A 24,155-nucleotide genomic window follows, 5' to 3' on the forward strand; every position below is an offset into this window, starting at 1 on the left:
ACTTTTTGTACCCGGATTGAATCGATACCGGTATTTGCCTTTTACAGATACTAGGCTGTGCTACTGCTCAGCCTAGTATCAGAGAACATGGTGCACACTACTGCTCTCAGCGAGCGCCATGTTCCCTCAGCAGCACAATGGAGAAGGAGAGAGTCTCTGCCTCCGCACCGTGCCGCTGCCACCGATGAAGAGAGAGCGGGACGGAGGAGGGGAGGGGCTGTGGTCACTGTGCCAGCAATGAAGCTAACTAATCCATTAATTCAAACACAGGCAGCAGGTGCCAGTGGCAGAATCACATAGCCGGAACCCAACCTCTATGACAGGGCGCTGTGATCTGTGGCAATAAACCCCTCAGGTGCGCCCCCCTCCAACCTCAGTACTAAAAACATTGGTGGCACAGTGCGCCCCCCCAAACCCCCCAGTATTAAAGTCATTGGTGGCAGTGACCACAGGGTCCCCTCCCCTCCTCCTCATTGGTGGCAGTGGCAGCTTCCGATCAGAGCCCTAGCGGCCAGGATGCTACTGAAGCCTTGGACAGCAGGGAGAGTGTAAAGTGCTATTCCCCCTAATAGAGTTCTATAAACATATTACATATCGCCACATTCAAAAAATCAAAACTAATAAAATATTTCAAAAATATCTCCTATGCGGTTAACGCCGTAACAGAATTTTTTTTAGAAAAACCGTGCGATTCGCCATTTTTTAGTCACCTTGTCCCCCCCAAAAATAGGATAGGACTGTTCTATTATGGGCCAGACGTTCCATAAAATGCGGAATGCACGCAGCTTTTTTGGTGTTTTATTTTTTTTGCGTGGTATCGAGTATCACAATACTTTTTTATAGTATCAAAAATGGTGCACGCTTAGGAATAATAAAGAGAACCTGTTAGCCTGTTTCCGATACCCTCTCTGAGGGTAACATAGAGTGGAAAAACATGATGATTTCAGCAGTGTGAACATGTTTCAGCTTGTAGAACTTTGTTCAGTGTGTAAGTCAGCCCAGTGTATTCATAAGCTGCAGGCTTCTGCCGCTCTCCTACCTCTGACTGACAGCTTTTCTCCATTACTCTTTGTAGGGAGAATGCTGTCAATCAAAGGCAGATGGGTGGTAAGAGACGACAGCTAATGACTACGTCAGAAAACTAAAACACATGCACGCGTGACACACTGCTTAAAGGGGTTGTCCAGGTTCAGAGCTGAACCCGGACAAACCTCCATTTTCACCCAGGCAGCCCCCCTGACTTGAGCATCGGAGCAGTTCATGCTCCGATGCTCTCCTTTGCCCCACGCTAAATCGCGCATGGCAAAGGCTCTTTTGTTTACAATAACACACTGCCGGGCGGAGGCTTCAGCCCGGCAGTGTGTTCGGTGACGTCACCAGCTCTGATGGGCGGGCTTTAGCGCTGCCCTAGACATTTTACTGGCTAGAGCCACGCTAAAGCCCGCCCATCAGTGCCGGTGACGTCCCCGGGCTCCCTGAGCAGCTGGAAGAAGAGGCTCCAGCTCGCCTGCAAGAGACCCGATACGTCACCGAGTATATGAAAACTTCCGTCACTTCCGGCTAAGAATTTCCTATATGAAAACGGGGCTTCAGAAATATGTGGCAAAGGTAGGACACGCATGTATGTAATATGTATGTCACTCTAATACTATTACACCAATGTCCCCAATCCCGGACAACCCCTTTAACACCTTCCCCCCATTTCCACATCTATATGTGCTAATAGGTGTGTGGTGGCAGTATCTTATCTTGAGGTGGATTTTCAGATAAGTCTAGTCAAGATAGAAGGGACAATGAATATCTCCAAATGTCAAAATGCCCCTTCAGCAAATCAGAGACTGAGACAGGCCACCGCTTCAACCAATGACTGGTAGTCATTTCTTGTGTGCCAGGTAGAGCCCTGTGGGTGACCATGAAGTGCCAAAACTAAAGTGCCAGGGGTTTGATTATGTTGGGAGTGTTAAAAAAAAAACATTAGGTGGACAGCCCCTTTAATATTCATTTGTTGCGGTTCTGTGTGGCTTAGGGCTCTTTCACACTTGCGTTGTTCTTTTCCGGCATAGAGTTCCGTCGTCGGGGCTCTATGCCGGAAAAATCCTGATCAGGATTATCCCAATGCATTCTGAATGGAGAGAAATCCGTTCAGGATGCATCAGGATGTCTTCAGTTCAGGACCGGAACGTTTTTTGGCCGGAGAAAATACCGCAGCATGCTGCGCTTTTTGCTCCGGCCAAAAATCCTGAACACTTGCCGCAAGGCCGGATCCGGAATTAATGCCCATTGAAAGGAATTAATCCGGATCCTGCCTTAAAGAGGACCTTTCACTAGTTTAAAAACTAAAAACTAACTATATCAGTGGGCAGAGCGGCGCCCAGGGGTCCCCCTGCACTTACTAGTATGTCTGGGGACTCCCAGGCTATGAGCTGTGCGCTACGATTGGCCAGCGCTGCAGCAAGGGACAACCCTAATACAAAAACTCCGCCCAGTACAACAGAGGGAGCTGCACACACCGTAGCCTATAGTGGGCGAACAGAGCGGCGCCCAGACATACTAGTAAGTGCAGGGGGACCCCTGGGCGCCGCTCTGCCCACTGATATAGTTAGTTTTTAAACTAGTGAAAGGTCCTCTTTAAGCTAAACGTTGTTTCGGCGCATTACCGTTCAGCTTTTTCTGAATGGTTACCATGGCTGCCAGGACGCTAAAGTCCTGTCTGCCATGGTAAAGTGTAGTGGGGAGCGGGGGAGCAGCACACCCACTGTCCGCGCGGCCCCCGGGGCGCCCCAGAGCGATCGCATGGATCACGTCATCCATGCGCATTGGGCGCCCCGACGCCACACCGGGGCGCCCCGGGAGCTGCACGGGCGGCAAGCACACTGCTCCCCACCACTACCATGGCAACCAGGACTTTAATAGCGTCCTGGCTGCCATAGTAACACTGAACGCATTTAGAAGACTGATCAGTCTTCAAATGCTTTCAGTTCACTTGCGGTGTTACGGATCCGGCAGGCACCTCCGGCAACGGAAGTGCACGCCGGATCCCAACAACGCAAGTGTAAAAGAGCCCTTAGAGAGAGCAGCGTCCATGTTCCTATCTGCCCCACTCACTAGATACATAGGTTTAGGCTACATTTCCATTTTGGAGATCCAGCTGCCTGATATGGCGCAAATGCTGGCCGTCAGCCTGACAAAAAAAAATGTTGCATGCAAAGGTTTTTGTCCAGCCAAAACCCGGCATTTATGCCGGAAATCGGCCATATCACCACCAGACCTCATTGCAGTCAACGGGGATCCAGCTGTTAAGTTGAGGATCTGGCAAAGCCGGATTCTGCGAGATCTAACAGGCTGGTCTGTGCCGAAACAGCCTGCTAGATCTCCTAACAGAGATGTGAAGGAGGCATTACAGGGAACGCTGTCAGCTTTGCAGCCGAGGCTACAGCCAAGGTGAAGAGGAATTGCATGGGGAAGGGGGAGGATATGCACCAACTGCTTACAAAATTGAATGCAAGCTAAAATGATTCTGTTAAGATAAATGAATCCAGCACAAAATGATGTTATCACTCCCTACATCAGGTAAAAATGTATGCTCAAGTATGAATGAATGTTTTTGTAGCTCTGAGAGTTCCACATAAAAATCAAACTATTATAAAGGAGAATTAATCCAAATCATGAGTGTGCTAGGAAAGAAGTACTGCAAAATAGTCCTCTCTCCAAAAGAACTAGTGCCAGCATCCATTTTTCTTATTGAACCGCCGGAGTGAATAAATCTGTCCTCCCCCCTTTCTTCTTGAGACGCTGTTTATAATGTAGGGAGAGGACAAGTCGCGGGTAAATAACTTAGTAAGCACTTCTGTTCCCAATGAGTAATGTGGTCGACGGAGAATTCTGATGTCCTCTTAATCAAAGGAGATTGATGGTGACAGATTTACTTTCCCATTAGTTTAGTGGCATTAATATAAAGTATAACATATAAGTAAACATATAGAAAAATCATAATATTTTAACCCTTTTGGGACAAGGCCTAATTTTTTTTTTTTTCAATTTTAATTTTAACTGTCACCTTACATCACAGAAAGTGATCAAAAAGGTGCATGTCCCAATAAATTATTCCAATAAAACCGTCACCTCATCGTGCAAAAAATTAGCACCTACATGAGAAAATCGCTCAAAACATTAAAAAACTATATCTCTCAGAACATGAGACACTAAAACATAATTTTTTTTGTTTTAAATATGTTATTATTGTGTTTTCACCAACAAAAAAAAAAACACCAAGCGATCAAAAAGGCGTATGCGCCCCAAAATAGCACCAAACAAACGTTGCCTCATCCCGCAAAAAAGGAGACCCTACTTAAGACAATCGGTCAAAAAATAAAAAAGCTATGGCTCTATGACTATGGAGACACCAAAACATCTTTTTTTTTGTTTCAAAAATGCTATTATTGTGTAAAACTTAAATAAATAAGAAAAAGTATACATATTAGGTATTGCCACGTCCGTAACGATATGCTCTATAAAAATGTCACATGACCTAACCCCTCAGGTGAACGCTGGAAAAATAAATAAATAAAAACTGTGCCAAAATTACTAATTTTTTGGTCACCTTGCCCCATAAAGTGTAATAATGAACGATCACAAAATCATATGTACCCAAAAATGGTATTTATAAAAACGTCAACTCTTCCTGCAAAAAATGAGCCCCTGCACAAGACGATCGGCAGAAAAAAAAAATAAGGCATTCAGAAAATGGAGACACAATTATTTTTTCAAAAATGCTTTATTTATGTAAAACTGAAACAAACAAAGTAGACATATTTGATATCATTGCGACCGTAACAAACTGCTCTATAAAAAATAGCTTATGATCTACCCTGTCAGATGAATGTTGTAAAAAATAAAAACAGTGCCAAATCAGCCATTTTTGGTTACTTTGGCAAAAAAAAAACTTAATATAGAACAATTAAAAATCATATGTACCCCAAAATAGTACCAAGTTTCTACTGTAAGGGTGCATCAGGGGGGCTTAAAATGGGGAATGGCATCTAAAAACCAGTCCAGCAAAATCTGCCTTCCAAAAACCATATGGCGTTCCTTTCTTTCTGCGCCCTTCCGTGTGCCCTTACATCAGTTTACGACCACATGTGGGGTGTTTCTGTAAGCCGCAGAATCAGGGTATCAATTATTGAGTTTTGTTTGGCTGTTAACCCTCGATGTGTTAAAGAAAAAAATGGATTAAAATGCAAAATCTGCCAAAAAAGTGAAATTTTGTAATTTCATCTCCATTTTCCTCTAATTCTTGTGGAACACTTAAAGGGTTAACAAAGTTTGTAAAATCTGTTTTGAGTAGCTTGAGGGGTGTAGTTTTTACAATGGAGTCACTTATGGGGGGTTTCCACTATGTAAGCCCCACAAAGTGACTTCAGACCTGAACTGGTCCTTAAAAAGTGGGTTTTGAAAATTTTCTTAAAAATATTAAGAATTGCTTCTAAAATTCTAAGCCTTCTAACGTCCTAAAAATATAAAATAACATTTCCAAAATGATGCCAACACAAAGTAGACATATGGGGAATGTTAAGTAATAAATATTTTATGAGGTATCACTTTCTGTTTTAAAAGCAGAGAAATTGAAATTTTGAAAATCGCGAATTTTTCAAAATTTTGGGTAAATTTGGGATTTTTTCATAAATAACGGTGAAATATATTGACTCAAATTTATGACTATCATGAAGTACAATGTGTCACGAGAAAACATTCCCATAATAGCTTGGATAAATAAAAGTGTTCCAAAGTTATTACCACATAAAGTGACGCATGTCAGATTTGCAAAAAATGGCCTGCGCAGGAAGGTGAAAACTGGCCCGAGGTAGAAAGGGTTGATAACTATTAGCCCCCTTAGGAGGCTAGAACCCTTGTCCTATTCACCCTAATAGAGATCTATCAGGGTGAATAGGACTTCACACTCTCCCTGCTGCCCTGTGCATAGTACACACAGCAGCAGGGAGTTAACCATGCTAGCCATGGAAGGCTTCAGTAGTGTCCTGGCTGCCATGGTAACCGATTGGAGCCCCATGATTTCACTGCTGGGGCTCCGATCGGAAGATGCCACTGCCACTAATGAATATACTGTGGAGAAGGGAGAGGACCCTTTGCCACTGCCACCAATGAAGATAATACTGAGGGGGGGGAGGCCACTGCACCATCAATGAATATAATTAACACCTTAAGGCCTCATGCACACGACCGTTGTTGTGTTCCGTGTCCGTTGTTCAGTTTTCCGCGATTTTCTGTGGACCCATTGACTTTCAATGGGTCCGTTGAAAACTCGGAAAATGCACCGTTTGTCATCCACGTCCGTGATCCGTGTTTCCAGTCCGTCAAAAAAATAAGACCTGTCCTATTTTTTTCATGGACAACGGTTCACGGACCCATTCAAGTCAATGGGTCTGTGAAAAAACACGGAGGCACACAAGATTGTCACCCGTGTCTGTTTTTTTCCTATCATTTTGAAGGCAAACTTGACTTAGATTTTTTTTTCACTTTTCATGTCTGGTGATCCTCCAAAAATCAAGGAAGACACACAGAAACAAAAACGGAAAGGGGTCACGGAACAACGGAACCCCGTTGATCGTGTGCATGAGGCCTAATACAAATGTGGGCGGTGGGTGCCTGCCGTATCACACAGCCGGCACCCGGCCTCAATGACAGGGATCCCGCCGAAGCTCATCAATGGATCCCTCAGGGTCCATACCTGAGGGGATGATTGACGCGCTTCGGCTGGATCTCCGTCATTGAGAACGGGTGCCGGCTGTGTGATACGGCAGGCACCCACCGCCCACATTTGTATAAAGGGGTCAATCATATTCATTGGTGGCGCAGTGGCCACAGCCCCTGACCTTCTCCTCAGTGCTACTGTATGTACACTGGTGGCAGCCGCGTCACAGTGGGGGGGGACGGGACGACTCTCTTCCTCCTTCTCCACTGTGCCAGCTGACGAGAACATGGAGCACTCCAAGGGCAGCGTGTGCCATGATCTCTAACAGATACCAGGCTGCCTAGTATCAGAAAAACGCAAATCCTGGTATCGGAACGATACGGGTGTAAAAGTATCGATTGGGTATCGAAAGTTCGATACCTGGTGCAACCCTACCACAGAAGGGACTTACTGATGCAGACAACTCGCGGTGCAGATCGGATGCAGACAGAAAATATGTTTGTGTGCATGAGCCCTTACTGTAAACTGCTAGGTATGAATATACTGCTACACTGTAACCAGCCACACAAGATCCGGCCAGATCTACAGCTTGTCTGGCCTACTTCCTAAAACGGTGTGTTTTTATATATAAAAAAAGGTGAAAATCTGGCCACTACATTTTAGTTATATATATATATATTCCTAATGAGATATTATTGTAGTCAGTTAAATCCCTAAGTATGCATGGTATACACCAAACGCTGTGTATTGGGATGAGGGAAGACTAGTACTGGGTCTCTGATGACTAATCTCACCCTGCACTGGATGGACCTTGAGGTGGCAATGTACTATCCACAAATCCCAAATTGCCAGTGGACACCTATAAGACCCTCCCTTGTCCTTGCCCAGCTTCGTCACGCTGTGGTGGGGGACCCTGTCACCAGTATGTTAATCTAAATGAAATATCACTCTTATGGTCCAGTTCAGCGTCCCAACGCGTTTCGTTGGACATAGGTCCAACTCATCAGGGGACCTGTTGGTAATGATCCCAGTTTCGGAGGCGGTGGTCACTTTTGCTGGGCTGTTTTTCTAACCCCAGACTCAAACCCGCCTCTTCCCACTGGTTTACAGTACAATAATCATATGCTATGGGGAAAATAAACCCCCGTACAGTAGCGTATCAAATAGCATAGTACTTATCTTTGCCCCCCATGTATCGGTCCACATGGATGCGGCTGTATTGTGGCTTGTATGGTATCTCATTAGAAATATATATATAATATATAATTGTGGAATACAATACCGGTTTTTATCAGGCAGGGACCAATGCGCAATTTGGTTGTGTTATTAGTTGACTACATTTTAGTAACCAAAAGCCTGACTTGGGGACCTCGTCTTCAACACTTCGAGACTCAAAGTCTGCAACCTTGGAGTTTTTGCTGTCACTGTGTCCATAATGTAACATCATCTTCTCGGAGTGAAGTCTGAAAAGCAGTTGCGGTATTCACTTTTATCAGCCATCATTCTGTCCTAGAGAGAGCCTTCCTTTAATCCTTCTCTAACGCTCCGTTGCCTCCCGTTAGGTTTGTAATTTAACTGCTTCCCACCAACGAACAAACCGGTACGTCCATTTTATCACTGCCTTATCGCACATGGATGGAGCCATTCACAGCAGGTGCTTGCTGTAATGGCCAAGATAGAAGATAACGATCCCGGCTGATTAACCCCTTAGATGCTGTGGTCAAAGACCTACAAGATTACCTGTCAGCTTGTTACCGACAGGCAATAACACTCTGCACACGACTGTATCCGAATCCGCAAAATACAGATGTGGTCCATGTGCGGCCCGCAACTTTCTTGGGATCCTCTGGCCACTGGAATGTGGCGACATAAAAAAAAAATACATTCTATGTCCATGAAATAAGCTATTATGTGCAAAAGTAGTAAAACATAAAATGAGCATAGATATTTGGAATCACTATCATTGTACAGACCCACAAAGTAGGCAAATATATTACTTATGGTGCAAGGTGAATAGCGCAACATATAAAGCGCAGAAAGATGAAAGAGAAAGAATCTCCGACCTATTAGGCTCCATTCACACGTCCGCAATTTCGTTCCGCAAAATTGCGGACCCATTCATTTCTATGGGGCAGCACATCGTGCTGCCCGGACACGGAATTGCGGACCCACACTTCCGTTCCACAAAAAAATAGAACATGTCCTATTCTTGTCCGCAATTGCGTTGCCGGAACTGCCTGCCGGATCCGGCAAAACATATGCCAACTGATCGCATTTGTAAGAGTGATCAGGATCCTGATCAGTCATAAAAATGCATTGAAATGCCGGATCCGTCTTTCCGGTGTCATCCAGCAAAACGGATCCAGCATTTATTTTTTTCACCTTTTTTTCAGTCTGCGCATGCGCAGACCGGAAGGACAGACCCGGCATTCCGGTATTTTGAATGCCGGATCCGGCAGTAATACATTCCTATGGAAATAAAATGCCGGATCTGGCAGTCAGGCAAGTCTTCAGTTTTTTTGGCCGGACATAAGACCGTAGCATGCTGCGGTTTTATCTTTTGCCTGATCAGTAAAAAGACTGAACTGAAGACATCCTGATACATCATGAACGGATTTCTCTCCATTCAGAATGCATGGGGATATACCTGATCAGTTATTTTCCGGTATTGAGCCCCTAGGACGGAACTCTATGCCGGAAAAGAAAAACGCTAGTGTGAAAGTACCCTTTGGCCCCTTTCACACGGGCGAGAATTCCGCGCGGGTGCAATGCATGAGGTGAACGCATTGCACCCGCACTGAATCCTGACCTATTCACTCCAATGGGGCTGTGCACATGAGCGGTGATTTTTACGCATCACTTGTGCGTTAAGTGAAAATCGCAGCATGCTCTATATTCTGCGTTTTTTTCACGCAATGCAGGCCCCATAGAAATGAATGGGGCTGCGTGAAAATCGCAAGTATCCGCAAGCAAGTGCAGATGCGGTGCGATTTTCACGCACGGTTGCTAGGAGACGATCGGTATGGGGACCCGATCATTATTATTTTCCCTTATAACATGGTTATAAGGGAAAATAATAGCATTCTGAATACAGAATGCAAAGTACAATAGGGCTGGAGGGGTTAAAAAAAAAAAAAGAAAAAAAATTAAACTCACCTCATCCACTTGTTCGCGCAGCCCGGCTTCTCTTCTGTCTTCTTTGAGGACCTTGGAGAAAAAAGACCTTTGGTGACGTCACTGCGCTCATCATATGGTCCGTCACACGGTCCATCACCATGGTGGATGACCACGCAAGAGCGGAATGGTGACTGAACGGAGGCAAACTGATGCATTCTGAGCGGATTCTTATCCATTCAGAATGCATTAGGGCAAAACTGCGCAGTTTTGGACCGCTTGTGGGAGCCCATGACGGATCTCACAAACGGAAAGCCAAAACGGCGCAGTTTTGCCCTCAAGGAAAGCCTAACAAACATCTCCTAGCAACCATCAGTGAATAACGCATTGCATCTGAAGCCCAAAACACAGAATATAGAACACACTGCGATTCTCACCGAACGCAGAAATGATGTGTGAAAAACAACGCTCATGTGCACAGACCTAGTGAATGAATGCTATGCGTTCATGTCATGCATCGCACCCGCGTGAAAAACTCGCTCGTGAGAAAGAGGCCTAAAGGGGGCCTTAAAGGGGTTGTCTCACTTCAGCAAGTGGTATTTATCATTAAGATGAAGTTAATACAAGGCACTTACTAATGTATTGTTATCATCCATATTGCCTCCTTTGTTTGCTGGATTCATTTTTCCATCACATTATACACTGCTCATATCCATGGTTACGACCACCCTGCAATCCAGCAGCGGTGGTCGTGCTTGCACACTATAGGAGAAAGCTTCAGCCTCTCTGGTGGCCGGGACCATGGGAGCGCACATAGACTACTGCTTTTTCCTATATTGTGCAAGCACGACCACCGCTGATGGATTGCAGGGTGGTCTGTAACCATGGAAACAAGAAGTGTATAATGTGATGGAAAGATGAATAACAATATACAGTATTAGTAAATGGCTTGTAATCACTTCCTCTACATGATAAATGCCACGTACTGAAGTGAGACGGCCCCTTTAAGGCGTAATACAGTACCACCAAAGTGGATGACATTAGACAAACCTCATCTACACTTTGCTTTTTTTCTTTGGCAAAAAAAATTGATCTGCAGGGTGGATTTTGAAATCTGCAGCATGTCACTTGTTGGGTTTTTATTGAGTAGATTTCATTCTTTTCAATGGAAATGTGAGATCTGCGGAAAATCTGCATCAAATCAGCAACAAAAACTGCAAAAAAACGCACAAAAAAATGGGATAAATGGTGCCGATTTATGTGTTTTTGTGCGGTTTTGGGGTGGATTATCTGCCCCCTTAATCCCCACTCATGAGAAATGCTGTGCCCATGCCATGATTCTAAGGCCTCTTTTACACGGGTAAGATTTCCGCGCGGGTGCAATGCGTGAGGTGAACGCATTGCACCCGCACTGAATCCGGACCCATTCATTTCTATGGGGCTGTGCACATGAGCGGTGATTTTCACGCATCACTTGTGCGTTGCGTGAAAATCGCAGCATGCTCTATATTGTGCGTCTTTCACGCAAAGCAGGCCCCATAGAAGTGAATGGGGCTGCGTGAAAATCGCAAGTATCCGCAAGCAAGTGCGGATGCGGTGCGATTTTCACGCATGGTTGCTAGGAGACGATCGGGCTGGGGACCCGATCATTATTATTTTCCCTTATAACATGGTTATAAGGGAAAATAATAGCATTCTTAATATAGAATGCATAGTAAAATAGGGCTGGAGGGGTTAAAAAAATATATAATTTAACTCACCTCATCCACTTGTTCGCGCAGCCGGCATCTCTTCTGTCTTCATCTTTGAGGAAAAGGACCTTTGGTGACGTCACTGCGCTCATCACATGGTCCATCACATGATCCATCACCATGGTAAAAGATCATGTGATGGACCATGTGATGAGCGCAGTGATGTCACTAAAGGTCCTTTTCCTCAACAAAGAAGAAAGAAGAGAAGCCGGGCTGCGCGAACAAGTGGATGGGGTGTGCTTAATTTATTTTTATTTTTTTTAACCCCTCCAGCCCTATTGTACTATGCATTCTGTATTAAGAATGCTATTATTTTCCCTTATAACCAAGTTATAAGGGAAAATAATAAAATCTACACAACACCTAAGCCAAACCCGAACTTCTGTGAAGAAGTCCGGGTTCAGGTCTGGGTACCAAACATGCTGATTTTTCTCACGTGGGTGCAAAACGCATTAAAATGCTTTGCACTCGCGCAGAAAAATCATGCATTTTCCCGCAACGCAACCCCATCCTATCCGGCCCAAATCCGTGACGCCCGTGTGAAAGAGGCCTAAGAGAAAGCAGAGTATCACTGTTCCTCTTCAGTGCTGCCGCTGGTTTATGTCACCATTGATTGACAAGATACAAGCAGCCAATCGGTGAGGGTTAAATCTGCCACTGACTGGGTGTTTTCCGCTGCTAAATCCACATTCAGAACTCACCAACAGTTTCCCCATTGACTTTAATGTAAAAAAAACTTGACCATGTGCACACAGTGGAGGTTTTTTCAGTAGATGATCTGAAAAACGATTTCCTAGAAGTCAGTAAGGAAACAGAAAAACCTCAACCAACAACTCTTCAAAAACTTCTGAAAAAACTTCTCTAAAACCTCCACCAAATCCAAAATCTGACCTGTTTTCAGCTACTGATTTTTCGGCTGTGGATTTTAGCCGTGAGAACACTGCCTCGGGGCTCATGCACACGAACGTATTTTCTTTCCGCTTCCGTTCCGGTTTATTTGCGCCCCGTATGCAGAACCATTCATTTCAATGGGTCCGCAAAAACAACGGAATCTGCAATCTGTTTCCTTATTTCCGTTCCGCAAAAAAGTAGTACATGTCCTATTATTGTCCGCAAATCACGGTCTGAGGCCCCATTCAAGTCAATGGGTCCGCAAAAAATACGGAACACATCCGTATGTCATCCGTATTTCATCCGTATTTTGCGGATCCATACTGTAGAAATGCTATGCCCAGCCCATATTGCTCATGTGTTTGGTGATTAATAAGTTGCTGTTTCCGTTTCCAAACTGAAAAAAACGTATCGCATACGGTAACCATACGGATGTTTTGTGGAAAAACGGAACGGAAGAGGACTTAAATGAGAGAAGAAAAAAAAAAACTCAAATACAGAAAAACGTATCTGTGAAAAACGTACCGCAAAACAACAACGGTCGTGTGCATGAGCCCTCAGTGTCAGACGAGCAGATGAGGTGAGTGGCAGGAATAGAACACCAGAAATGACCACGATGGAGCAGATTTATCAAGCTTGTCGCCAGTTTTCTGGCATAGAAAAGTTGGCAGTTTTCTCACAAATTCCGACAACTTTCTGACACTGACACTGCCCCCCAGCTCCTTGGTGGCCTGGCATTCAGTTCTGCCACACAGCCAGCCCGAATGCACCACAAGTATAAAGAGTGCCCCTCTTAATAATGGCTGTGCCAACTCAGGACAAACTCTAAGCGGCGTACACAACCTCCCTCAATGTGTCTGTGTGGGAATAGGACAGCCTGCCTGGAGACTGTGTAAGGCCCCCTGCGCACGAACGTGCGATTCCCGTTGCCGTATTGCGGACCGCATTTGCGGATCCGCAATACACGGGTGCTGTTCTGTGGGCATTCCGCATCACGGATGCAGACCCATTCACTTGAATGGGTCCGCAAATCCGGTGATACGGAATGGTGCGGAAAGGAACCCTACGGAAGTACTACGGAGTGCTTCCGTGGGGTTTCGTCCCGTACTTCCGTTCCGCAAAAAGATAGAACATGTCCTATCTTTTTGCGGAACGGCCGGATCGCGGACCCATTAAAGTGAATGGGTCTGCGATCCGCTGCGGCTGCCCCACGGACTGTGTTCGTGCATTGCGGACCACATTTTGCGTTCGTGTGCAGGGGGACTAATGGAGGAGACAGTCAGCATGGTGTGAGCATATATAATAAAGTGAATGGACCTCCTCCCTATTTATTATCATCTCCTTAGCAACCATGCGTGAAAATTGCATTGCATCCGCACTTGCTTGCAGATGCTTGCGATTTTTACGCAGCCCCATTCACTTCTATGGGGCCTGCGTTGCGTGAAAAACACAGAATATAGAACATGCTGCGATTTTCACACAACGCATAAGTAATGCGTGAAGAGATTTAACTCACCTTAATCCACTTGTTCGCGCAGCCGGCATCTCTTCTGTCTTGTTCTGTGAGGACTAGGACCTTTGATGACGTCACTACGTTGATCACATGGTCCGTCACCTGATCCATCACCATGGTGATGGACCATGTGACGGACCATGTGATGAGCGTAGTGACGTCATCAAAGGTCCTATTCCTCACAGAACAAGACAGAAGAGATGCCGGCTGCGCGAACAAGTGGATTAAGGTGAGTTAAATTTTTTATTTTATTTTTTTAACCCCTCCAGCCATATTGTACTATGCATTCTGTATTCAGAATGCTATTATTTCCCCTTATAACCATGTTATAAGGGAACATAATACAATCTACACAACCTTGAACCCAAACCTGTACTTCTGTGAAGAAGTTCGGGTCTGGGTACCACATTCAGTTTTTTATCACGCGCGTGCAAAACGCATTGCACCCACGCGATAAAAACTGAACAATGGAACGCAATCGCAGTCAAAACTGACTGCAATTGCGTACCTACTCACGCGGGTTTGCCGCAATGCCCCGGGACGCATCCGGACCTAATCCGGACACGCTCGTCTGCAAGGGGCCTTAAAGTGACTACAAATGGCCCTCCTGCTCTGCAAAATGCGGAATGTACACGCCCAGTCTTCGTGTTTTGCGGAGCCCTAACACTTCTGTACTATCAAAAAACGTTTGATATCTCATAGCGACACACAGAAAATTTTGATCAGTGGGGTCCGAGTGCCGATACTCCCGGCAATCGCCAAAACAAGGAGCTGGAAGCACTCACACAGAGCGTTGACTCTTCCTGTTGCTGGAGATGACCTCAACAGAAGTCTATGGGTCTCCAGCCGTGAGGACAGACACCGCTCTGTGTCAGCGCTTCTCGCTCCGTGTTTTAGTGACTCCCGGGGGTCTCAGAACTCAGACTCCCACCCATCAAAACCTCTGATATGTCACTCTTTGATATGTCTCTATGACATATCAAATGTTTTTGGAAAGTACAGGGATACTTTAAAATGATAAGAGAATTTTACCCTTTCGAAAAATATCTGACCACTGGCAGGGATGGTTAACAAATGGTTAAACTGTCGCATGATTTTGCCGGTAAACAGTTTTAACTGCACAGCTGTGCATCCATTAAAGGGGTTGTCTTGAATTAAGAAGAAATGGCTGCTTCATTCCAAAAACAGCTCCACACCTGCCCACAGGTTGTCTGGTATTGCAGCTCAGCTCCATTAGAAGTTACAACCTACGGGCAGATGCAGTGTTTTTATACTTGTAAACCTCACCCGCCTCATGTGCCAACGATTTGTGGCCACCGTTACATGGGGCCAAACGCTGAGAATAACTCTTAACCCTCAGTGCTCCAGACAAAAAAAAATGACCAGGAGCCATTGGCTCCTAAACTAAAAAATTTAGGAGCCAAATTACATTTTTTAGTCGCCAAATTTAAAATGCACATAATTAAAAAAAAGGACTTTGAGAAGATGAGACGCAGGTCCCAGTAGTGAGCCAGCACTACATATAGGGGAATACAGCACCACATGCCTCTCACATCCAGGGACATCTTCTGGGGGACAAGGTGACTAAAAATGGCGAATTGCGTGGTTTAGAGTTTTTTTTTCTGTTACGGCCTTCACCGAGCGGAAATATTTTTTTATATTTTAATAGCTCACACTTTGTGGGACGTGGCGATATGTAATATGTTTATTCTTTATTGTTTGTAAATTTTATATGTAAAACTGGGAAGGGGGCCATTTAAACTTTTAGTATTTTGGTGTTTTTTTTTTACTTTTTATTTAATAACCATTTCTTCCCTTAGGGACTAGAACCTGGATCTTTTCATCCCTTGTCCTATTCACCCTGATAGAGATCTATCAGGGTGAATAGGATCTCGCACATCACCCTGCTGCCCTGTGCACACAGCAGCAGGGAGCTGAACATGGCAGCCAGGGCTTCAGCAGCGTCCTGGCTGCCATGGTACCGATCTGAGCCCCAGCAGTGTAATCTGCCACTGCCACCAATGGAGGGGATGGGACCCTGTGGCCACCATATAACAATGGGGACGGACGGACTTGTGGCCAGTGATAATGGGGGGACGACGGACGGACTTGTGGCCAGTGATAATGGGGGGGGGTGAGGCTTTGGGGGGGCGCACTGTGCCACCAATGAATGTAATTAAAGAGGACCTTTCGTGTGTCCAAAGAATATGAACTTAGTAGCAGGCTGCATAGAGCGGCGCTCAGGGATCTAAGTGCACTTACTATTATTCCTGGGCGCCGCTCCGTTCACCCGCTGTGGCCCCTGGTATTTTCAACATTCAGAGTAAGGAGGAGGAGACGCCAGTGTCTCTCCGTCTCCATGACAGCAGCGCTGTCCAATCACAGCACAGAGCTCAGAGCCAGGGAGAAAAAAAACCTCCCTCGCTCTGATTGGACAGCGCTGCTGTCATGGAGACGGAGAGACACTGGCGTCTCCTCCTCCTTACTCTGAATGTTGAAAATACCGGGGGCCACAGCGGGCGAACGGAGCGGCGCCCAGGAATAATAGTAAGTGCACTTAGATCCCTGGGCGCCACTCTATGCAGCCTGCTACTAAGTTCATATTCTTTGGAGTCTGTCCGTGCCTCCGCACTGCAAAAAAATAGAACGCTCCTTTTTTTTACGGTACGGACGGATCATGGACCCATTCAAGTTGAATGGGTCTCGATCCGTCCCGGCCTTCGCACAGATGTTGCGGTCCCCAATGCATGGAACGACCGCACACCGGCCGTGTGCATGAGTCCTTAGAGGAAAATCAGCTGAAGAACTACTGGAGGAATTGGTTGCAATAAATCTTTGTCGCACTCCGTAGAACTTGCTGCAAGTAGGGTTCCAACCCCGTATATAATAAATACAACTACAGCATTAGACTTTTTGATCTTGATAGTAGAGATTTTTTTATTATTTGACATACAGCAATATTCATGTGCTACGTTTCGGCACACAGGCCTTCTTCAGACACCTGCCCATCAGAAAAAAAACATGAGGTAAGTATAAAACTGACCAGGGTACACATATATATATATGACTAAATCAAAGTCCAATAAATCACAACAAATTATAACCAAAAAATAAGGTTATAATTTGTTGTGATTTATCTGACTTATTAGATTTTTATATATATATATATATATACACTCACCTAAAGAATTATTAGGAACACCATACTAATACGGTGTTGGACCCCCTTTTGCCTTCAGAACTGCCTTAATTCTACGTGGCATTGATTCCACAAGGTGCTGATAGGATTCTTTAGAAATGTTGGCCCATATTGATAGGATAGCATCTTGCAGTTGATGGAGATTTGAGGGATGCACATCCAGGGCACGAAGCTCCCGTTCCACCACATCCCAAAGATGCTCTATTGGGTTGAGATCTGGTGACTATGGGGGCCATTTTAGTACAGTGAACTCATTGTCATGTTCAAGAAACCAATTTGAAATGATTCGAGCTTTGTGACATGGTGCATTATGGATACATGTTCTCATTCTGTTTACGCCAAATTCGGACATTTTTCCAGTCTTCAACAGTCCAATTTTGGTGAGCTCGTGCAAATTGTAGCCTCTTTTTCCTATTTGTAGTGGAGATGAGTGGTACCCGGTGGGGTCTTCTGCTGTTGTAGCCCATCCGCCTCAAGGTTGTGCGTGTTGTGGCTTCACAAATGCTTTGCTGCATACCTCGGTTGTAACGAGTGGTTATTTCAGTCAACGTTGCTCTTCTATCAGCTTGAATCAGTCGGCCCATTCTCCTCTGACCTCTAGCATCCACAAGGCATTTTTGCCCACAGGACTGCCGCATACTGGATGTTTTTCCCTTTTCACACCATTCTTTGTAAACCCTAGAAATGGTTGTGCGTGAAAATCCCAGTAACTGAGCAGATTGTGAAATATTCAGACCGGCCCGTCTGGCACCAACAACCATGCCACGCTCAAAATTGCTTAAATCACCTTTCTTTCCCATTCTGACATTCAGTTTGGAGTTCAGGAGATAGTCTTGACCAGGACCACCCCCCTAAATGCATTGAAGCAACTGCCATGTGATTGGTTGACTAGATAATTGCATTAATGAGAAATAGAACAGGTGTTCCTAATAATTCTTTAGGTGAGTGTAGATATATATATGTGTACCCTGGTCAGTTTTATACTTACCTCATGTTTTTTTTTCTGATGGGCAGGTGTCTGAAGAAGGCCTGTGTGCCGAAACGTAGCACAAGAATATTGCTGTATGTCAAATAATAAAAAAATCACTACCAAGATCAAAAAGTCTAATGCTGTAGTTGTATTTATTATTATGAACTACTGGAGGAACCAGAAACAAGATCTTAGACTGGGGTCTCACATACCTGTCTGTCCTAGATTCAGAAAAACTGACACCGCAACTCATGGTCTTCTATGGTGGATTTGTTAGAAGACAGGATGCCTCCATTTCATCAGCCAGAAAAAACGTAGCATGCAGCATATTTCTGTCCGACTATGGACACTGGACCGGTGCACAAACCACTGATGTATGTAAACCTAACTTATCATAATTGGAAGCAAATTCTACCACCCAACATCTGCTGGTCTTCATCATACACCGAGAATTGTCTATTCTCCATTCATGTATGAAACTCTCTAATGCTTGTGGAATGAAGAACAATTTATGGCTATGTAATATTACAGGTCATCTCTATGGAATCCAAGCAGGTCTGAGAGAGAAAACACGTTGGGCAGGAGTGAGATGATGTATGCACTCATCAATCCTGCAGCGTGGTCACCATAGCCGTGCGGGGTCATCAGGTTCACTAGAAATATTCCGCCTGACACTTCATTACAATCTCTGAGACCTGAGCCGCCATCAAGGTTAATAGTCTAATGGCAGAATGTAAAACTGATAGACAAGAAATCGCATTTCATTCGACATGATTATTGATAAGTTCTACTTTTACCCGCTCTCCTCGTCCTGCAGTCCTCACCCTTTCATCTCACGTCTCTGTATTCTCATCAACAGTTTAATAAAGTGATGAGCCATCGAAGGAACACCAACCATAGAACTGAATGATAAAAGTAACCAGGAGGTAAAGCCGCCTCGCTGTCTCTTTCCCTCATCACTACCTCATCTGGCAGAGAGCTCCACAGTCTCGCTGCTCTTACCACAAAGAATCCTCTCTATGCTGATGCCTGGTGGTCCTCATTTCTAGGTGGATCTTTCTATAACTTCTATAGGGTTTATAGGGAAATATCTGTGCAGAGGTGGCCAATTTTCATTTGGCACTAATGAAGGGGCACGAGAACCTCCATAAATAGCTTATAGCCCAACCTACCCAACAAAGAATAACAGCTGGGAAACTGTATACAAGAAAGAAAAAAACCTTATGAAAGTCCCTCCGGTCCATCGTCCAGGCTCATGTCCCTGCTGCTTCTGGTCCCAAGTGGTCTGGAAGTATCGCTATCCCATCCATGGTCACATGTACCGCTGCAGCCATTCACTTACTTCAGCTGTGATGTGTTCCTGAGTAGAAGGTCACAGCCAAGGCCAGTGAATGGTTGCAGCACTCCACCTGATCAGGGACAGGATGTCACCACTTCTGGGGGAGCAGTGGTGACGTAGCTTCCCGGCGTTCAGTAATGTTTTATTTTTGGGGGGGGAGGGGGCTCAGACAACCCACTTCATTTTAGCTGCTATAGACACCTTTTTTCATTATTGTACTCTGCTCATTTTGGGCTAAAAATGACTTCAGCCATTTTCCTAGTTTGATAAGAATTGAGCTATCATGAGAGTTTATGATCTGTCAGGAGTTCAGAGATAAGGGCTTCACATCAGCCATCAGACCAGTTCCCTGCGAATACATAGATGCCGACAGCTACACTGGGAAAATGGCTAGAATTTTTACTAAAGACCAACTGAAAAAATGAGTACAATAATAATAATAATAATAATAATAATGCCCAGAAAACATTCCAGAAATGCCTGCTTCGTGGGGCGAATGTACAAGGAGTGAGAGACAATCACCGAAAAACAGCACGGTCCAGAGTCTGAAAAGAGCCGCTAAGTACATAACGGTGGTAATGATCTGTATATGGCTGCAGTTACTTACACTATAGGCGCTCATTTTCATCATCAGCTCACAAGCTGTATACACCACACACAAATTCCACTCTTCACCAAACCTCGGCTCCTGTGCACACCTTGGCACCCTGAAAACTTGGAACAACTTAGCTGCTACAATTCTCCAAACTTTCCCTTAAAGGGGTTGTCCAGCTCTTTTACTTTTCAAACTGTCAGGGGCAGCTCATTGCAAACTTCTGGATGGAGAGAGACACGTGAGCCCCCAGGACCCTCCATGTTACATCCTGGACATTGACCACATGAAGCTGAGTCCGCAGAACCCTCCATGTCCCATTGTGGACATCAACCACATGAAGCTGAGCCCCCAGGACATCCATGTCTCCTCCTGGACATCTGACCACATGAAACTGAGCCCACAGGACATCCATGTCCCATCCTGGACATCGACCACATGAAGCTGAGCCCCCTGGACATCCATGTCCCATCCTGGACATCGACCACATGAAGCTGAGCCCCCAGGACATCCATGTCCCATCCTAGACATCTGACCACATGAAGCTGAGCCCACAGGACCCTCCATGTCCCATCCTAGACATCTGACCACATGAAGCTGAGCCCCCATGACATCCATGTCCCATCCTAGACATCTGACCACATGAAGCTGAGCCCACAGGACCCTCCATGTCCCATCCTAGACATCTGACCACATGAAGCTGAGCCCCCATGACATCCATGTCCCATCCTAGACATCTGACCACATGAAGCTGAGCCCACAGGACTCTCCATGTCACATCCTAGACATCTGACCACATGAAGCTGAGCCCACAGGACATCCATGTCCCATCCTAGACATCTGACCACATGAAGCTGAGCCCACGGGACCCTCCATGACACATCCTAGACATCTGACCACATGAAGCTGAGCCCACAGGACATCCATGTCCCATCCTAGACATCTGACCACATGAAGCTGAGCCCACGGGACCCTCCATGACACATCCTGGATATCTGACCACATGAAGCTGAGCCCCCAAGACCCTCCATGTCACATCCTAGACAATTCTCCAAAGTTTCCCTTAAAGGGGTTGTCCAGCTCTTTCAACTTTTATAACTGTCAGAAGCAGCTCATTGTAAACCTCTTGATGGACAGTCACATGTGCCGCTGCTGCCAATGACTGGCCTCAGCAGGGACGTGTCCTCAGCAGGAAGAGACCTGGAAGTGACATCACTGTTGAGGAGACTAGAGGTTTATATAGACGGGTCCCTCAAGACCAATGAATAGAGTTAGCGGCCGGAATGGAGAGGCTGGAGTAGGTATGGTTTTCCGGGTGGCTACACTGACAGTTCAAAAAGTCAAAAGAGCTGGACATCTCCTTTAAGGGGTATTCTGCTAATAACGGTATAATGGACAGTTAAGCAACTTTCTAATAACGTTTGTGTATCGCCTTCTTAGGAGCAATTCACATGTGGCTAATTTCTGTGACCATCGGAACCAGGCTGTTTTGGTGGCAAGCACATGGATTTCTGCAAACCTCATCCATATGAATGGGACAGGCAAGGACATTCCTGCAACACATCTGCTGTGTGTGAATATACCTTCAGGGTGATGATGACACAAGTGCTCACAGATCTTATAGAGCAATGGCGTGATCATCACATGACCAGGACAGGTTGTCACCCTCTGCAAGCAAACAAAGACGTTTCCTATTCAACGACTGCAAACAGAGATCTTTAAGACTGTAATAAACCGATATACAGAGAAAAACGCACAACTTTACTGAATGCAATAAATGACTTCAGTGCACTGGACCTGGAACACCCCTTTAATCACATCTACCAAGGAGAGGCACAGGGATATGATTTACCCACAAGAGCTTTTATCACCTCTGCAACTTGTCTATGAATAGCACCCTAGATGATCACTCTGATGATCACACACACACCCTAGATCAGGCATGCTCAACCTACGGCCCTCCAGCTGTTGTAAAACTACAATTCCCACCATGCCCTGCTGTAAGGCTGATAGCTGTAAGTAGTTCGGGCATGCTGGGAGTTGCAGTTTTGCAACAGCTGGAGGGCCGCAGGTTGAGCATGCCTGCCCTAGATGACAATAGGGTGGGGAGCATCTCTCTAGTTCTAATGGCAGGTGCCATATGCTGATCTACATGTCCTCCTGGACCATGATGTCCTTCATATCCATCTACATTCTCCATGACATTCAGTGTCCTCAACTGGCTAGTTTCACCACTGCCTGTCCAGCATCCGAGGAGTCTGCTCTTCAGGACCAGTCCAGCATCCTGAGGAGCTGTCCACTCCACTCCACACATCCTGGAAATTGGACTACAAAAAGCACAGTCCCCAGGACCCTCCATGTCACATATGGAGATCTGAGCCCCAGAACATCATTGTCACATCCTTGACATCTGACCACATGAAGTGGAGCCCCAGGACATCTGACCACATGAAGAAGAGCCCCGAGGACATCCATGTCATGTCCTGGACATCTGACCACATGAAGCTCAGCTCCAGAACATCATTGTCACATCCTTGACATCTGACCACATGAAGTGGAGCCCCAGAACATCATTGTCACATCCTTGACATCTGACCACATGAAGTGGAGCCCCAGAACATCATTGTCACATCCTTGACATCTGACCACATGAAGTGGAGCCCCAGAACATCATTGTCACATCCTTGACATCTGACCACATGAAGCTGAGCCCCTAGTACACCCGACCACATGAAGCTGAGCCCCCAGGACATCTGACCACATGAAGTAGAGCCCCCAGGACATCCATGTCAGGTCCTGCACATCTGACCACATGAAGCAGAGCCCCAGGACGTCTGACCACATGAAGCAGAGCCCCAGGACGTCTGACCACATGAAGCTGAGGCACCAGGACCTCCATGTCACGTCCTGGACATCTGACCACATGAAGCAGAGCCCCAGGACATCTGGAAGCAGAGCCCCCACGTCCTGGGGGCCCTCACTACATCCCTCCAAGGCCTCCGCTGTGGAGCCACGGACAGCCCCCCTCCCCTCTGTCCCCGGTCCCTCACCCAGGGTGAAGTAGGGCGGCTCGGTATTGTGCAGGTCGTCCCTCACGGACACGCTCCCAGGCGCCTCGCTGTGGACATGCAGGGGAAGTCGGGAATCCCCAGGTCCGGGATGCACTGAGGACACGGCGGCACCGCTCCAGCTCAGCTCCCGCTCTCTCAGCGCCGGTAAGGTGGACACGGTGACAGTCTTTAGCAGGCAGCCCTGCGGGGAGGACGAGCGCGCTATGTAGGGGAGGACAGCCAGGAGGCCCAGACACAGCACAGAGGGCATGGTGCCGGCTTATGATCCCAGGCTATCTACTACATGGACGGACATCAGACAGGCGGCTCCGGGCAGTCGCTCACAACCCGCTTCCTCCAGTATCCCCCCTCCCCCCTTGTTAACTCCAAATCTCCCGGCAACGGCCGAGCCGCGTCTCCTTCATCGCACTCAGCGATCGCCCCTTTAACTCTCGCTTTCTAGCAGCCACCTCTCAGGCGTCGCTTGTGTCCATTCATTACACGCCCTCTTAACATTATGTCTCCCGGCAACAGCCAATCATCGTTCAGTACCGCGGTCCATTGGGCTCCTCCTGTTGTCCTTTTAAGGCTATGTCGCCTGGCAACGGCCAATCAGAGCCGCGGGTTTCTGTAGAGCCGGCGATGCGCTGGGTATCACTGGCGTCTTGTAAACCGGGAAACCGGCCGGTTTGTGAGGAGAGCGCGGCGCCGGTCAGGGGCGGAGGAGCGGCGGCTTCATGCCGGAGTCCTTGACGTGTCCTTCTGTGCAGAAGACTCTCTGTGGCCCTCATGTGCTGTCACTAGGCGGCGGGGGCCCTTCTCATGTTGCACTGGGCCCCTATGGATTCTTATTACAGCCCTGCACCCCTTTAAATCCCAGAAGACTGGGCGATTTCGCGGTTTAGCGCCTTCCCAGAGCCACAACTTTTTTACGTTTCCGTTCACAAGTTGCGCTTCCTAATGGCGCCATTTACAGTTGCGGGAAAAACATTCCAAATGGGGCTGAACTGGAAAAATAAACGCAATT

The 24,155-nt window shown here is 46.3% G+C and overlaps 1 protein-coding gene across 1 annotated transcript in view; it reads right to left on the bottom strand.

The window, feature by feature from the left end:
- Positions 1–23,441, bottom strand: part of ASTN2 (astrotactin 2) — a 945,680-nt gene extending 922,239 nt beyond the window's left edge. The window contains exon 1 of the mRNA XM_040442406.1: positions 23,129–23,441. Within this exon, the coding sequence (XP_040298340.1) occupies positions 23,129–23,399 (271 nt within the window). The 5' untranslated portion in view covers positions 23,400–23,441. The remainder of the gene's footprint in view (positions 1–23,128) is intronic.
- Between the last annotated feature and the right edge of the window lie 714 nt (positions 23,442–24,155).

This window comes from Bufo bufo, chromosome 8 (genome assembly GCF_905171765.1).
Source record: "Bufo bufo chromosome 8, aBufBuf1.1, whole genome shotgun sequence".
Taxonomy (NCBI): Eukaryota; Metazoa; Chordata; class Amphibia; order Anura; family Bufonidae; genus Bufo; species Bufo bufo.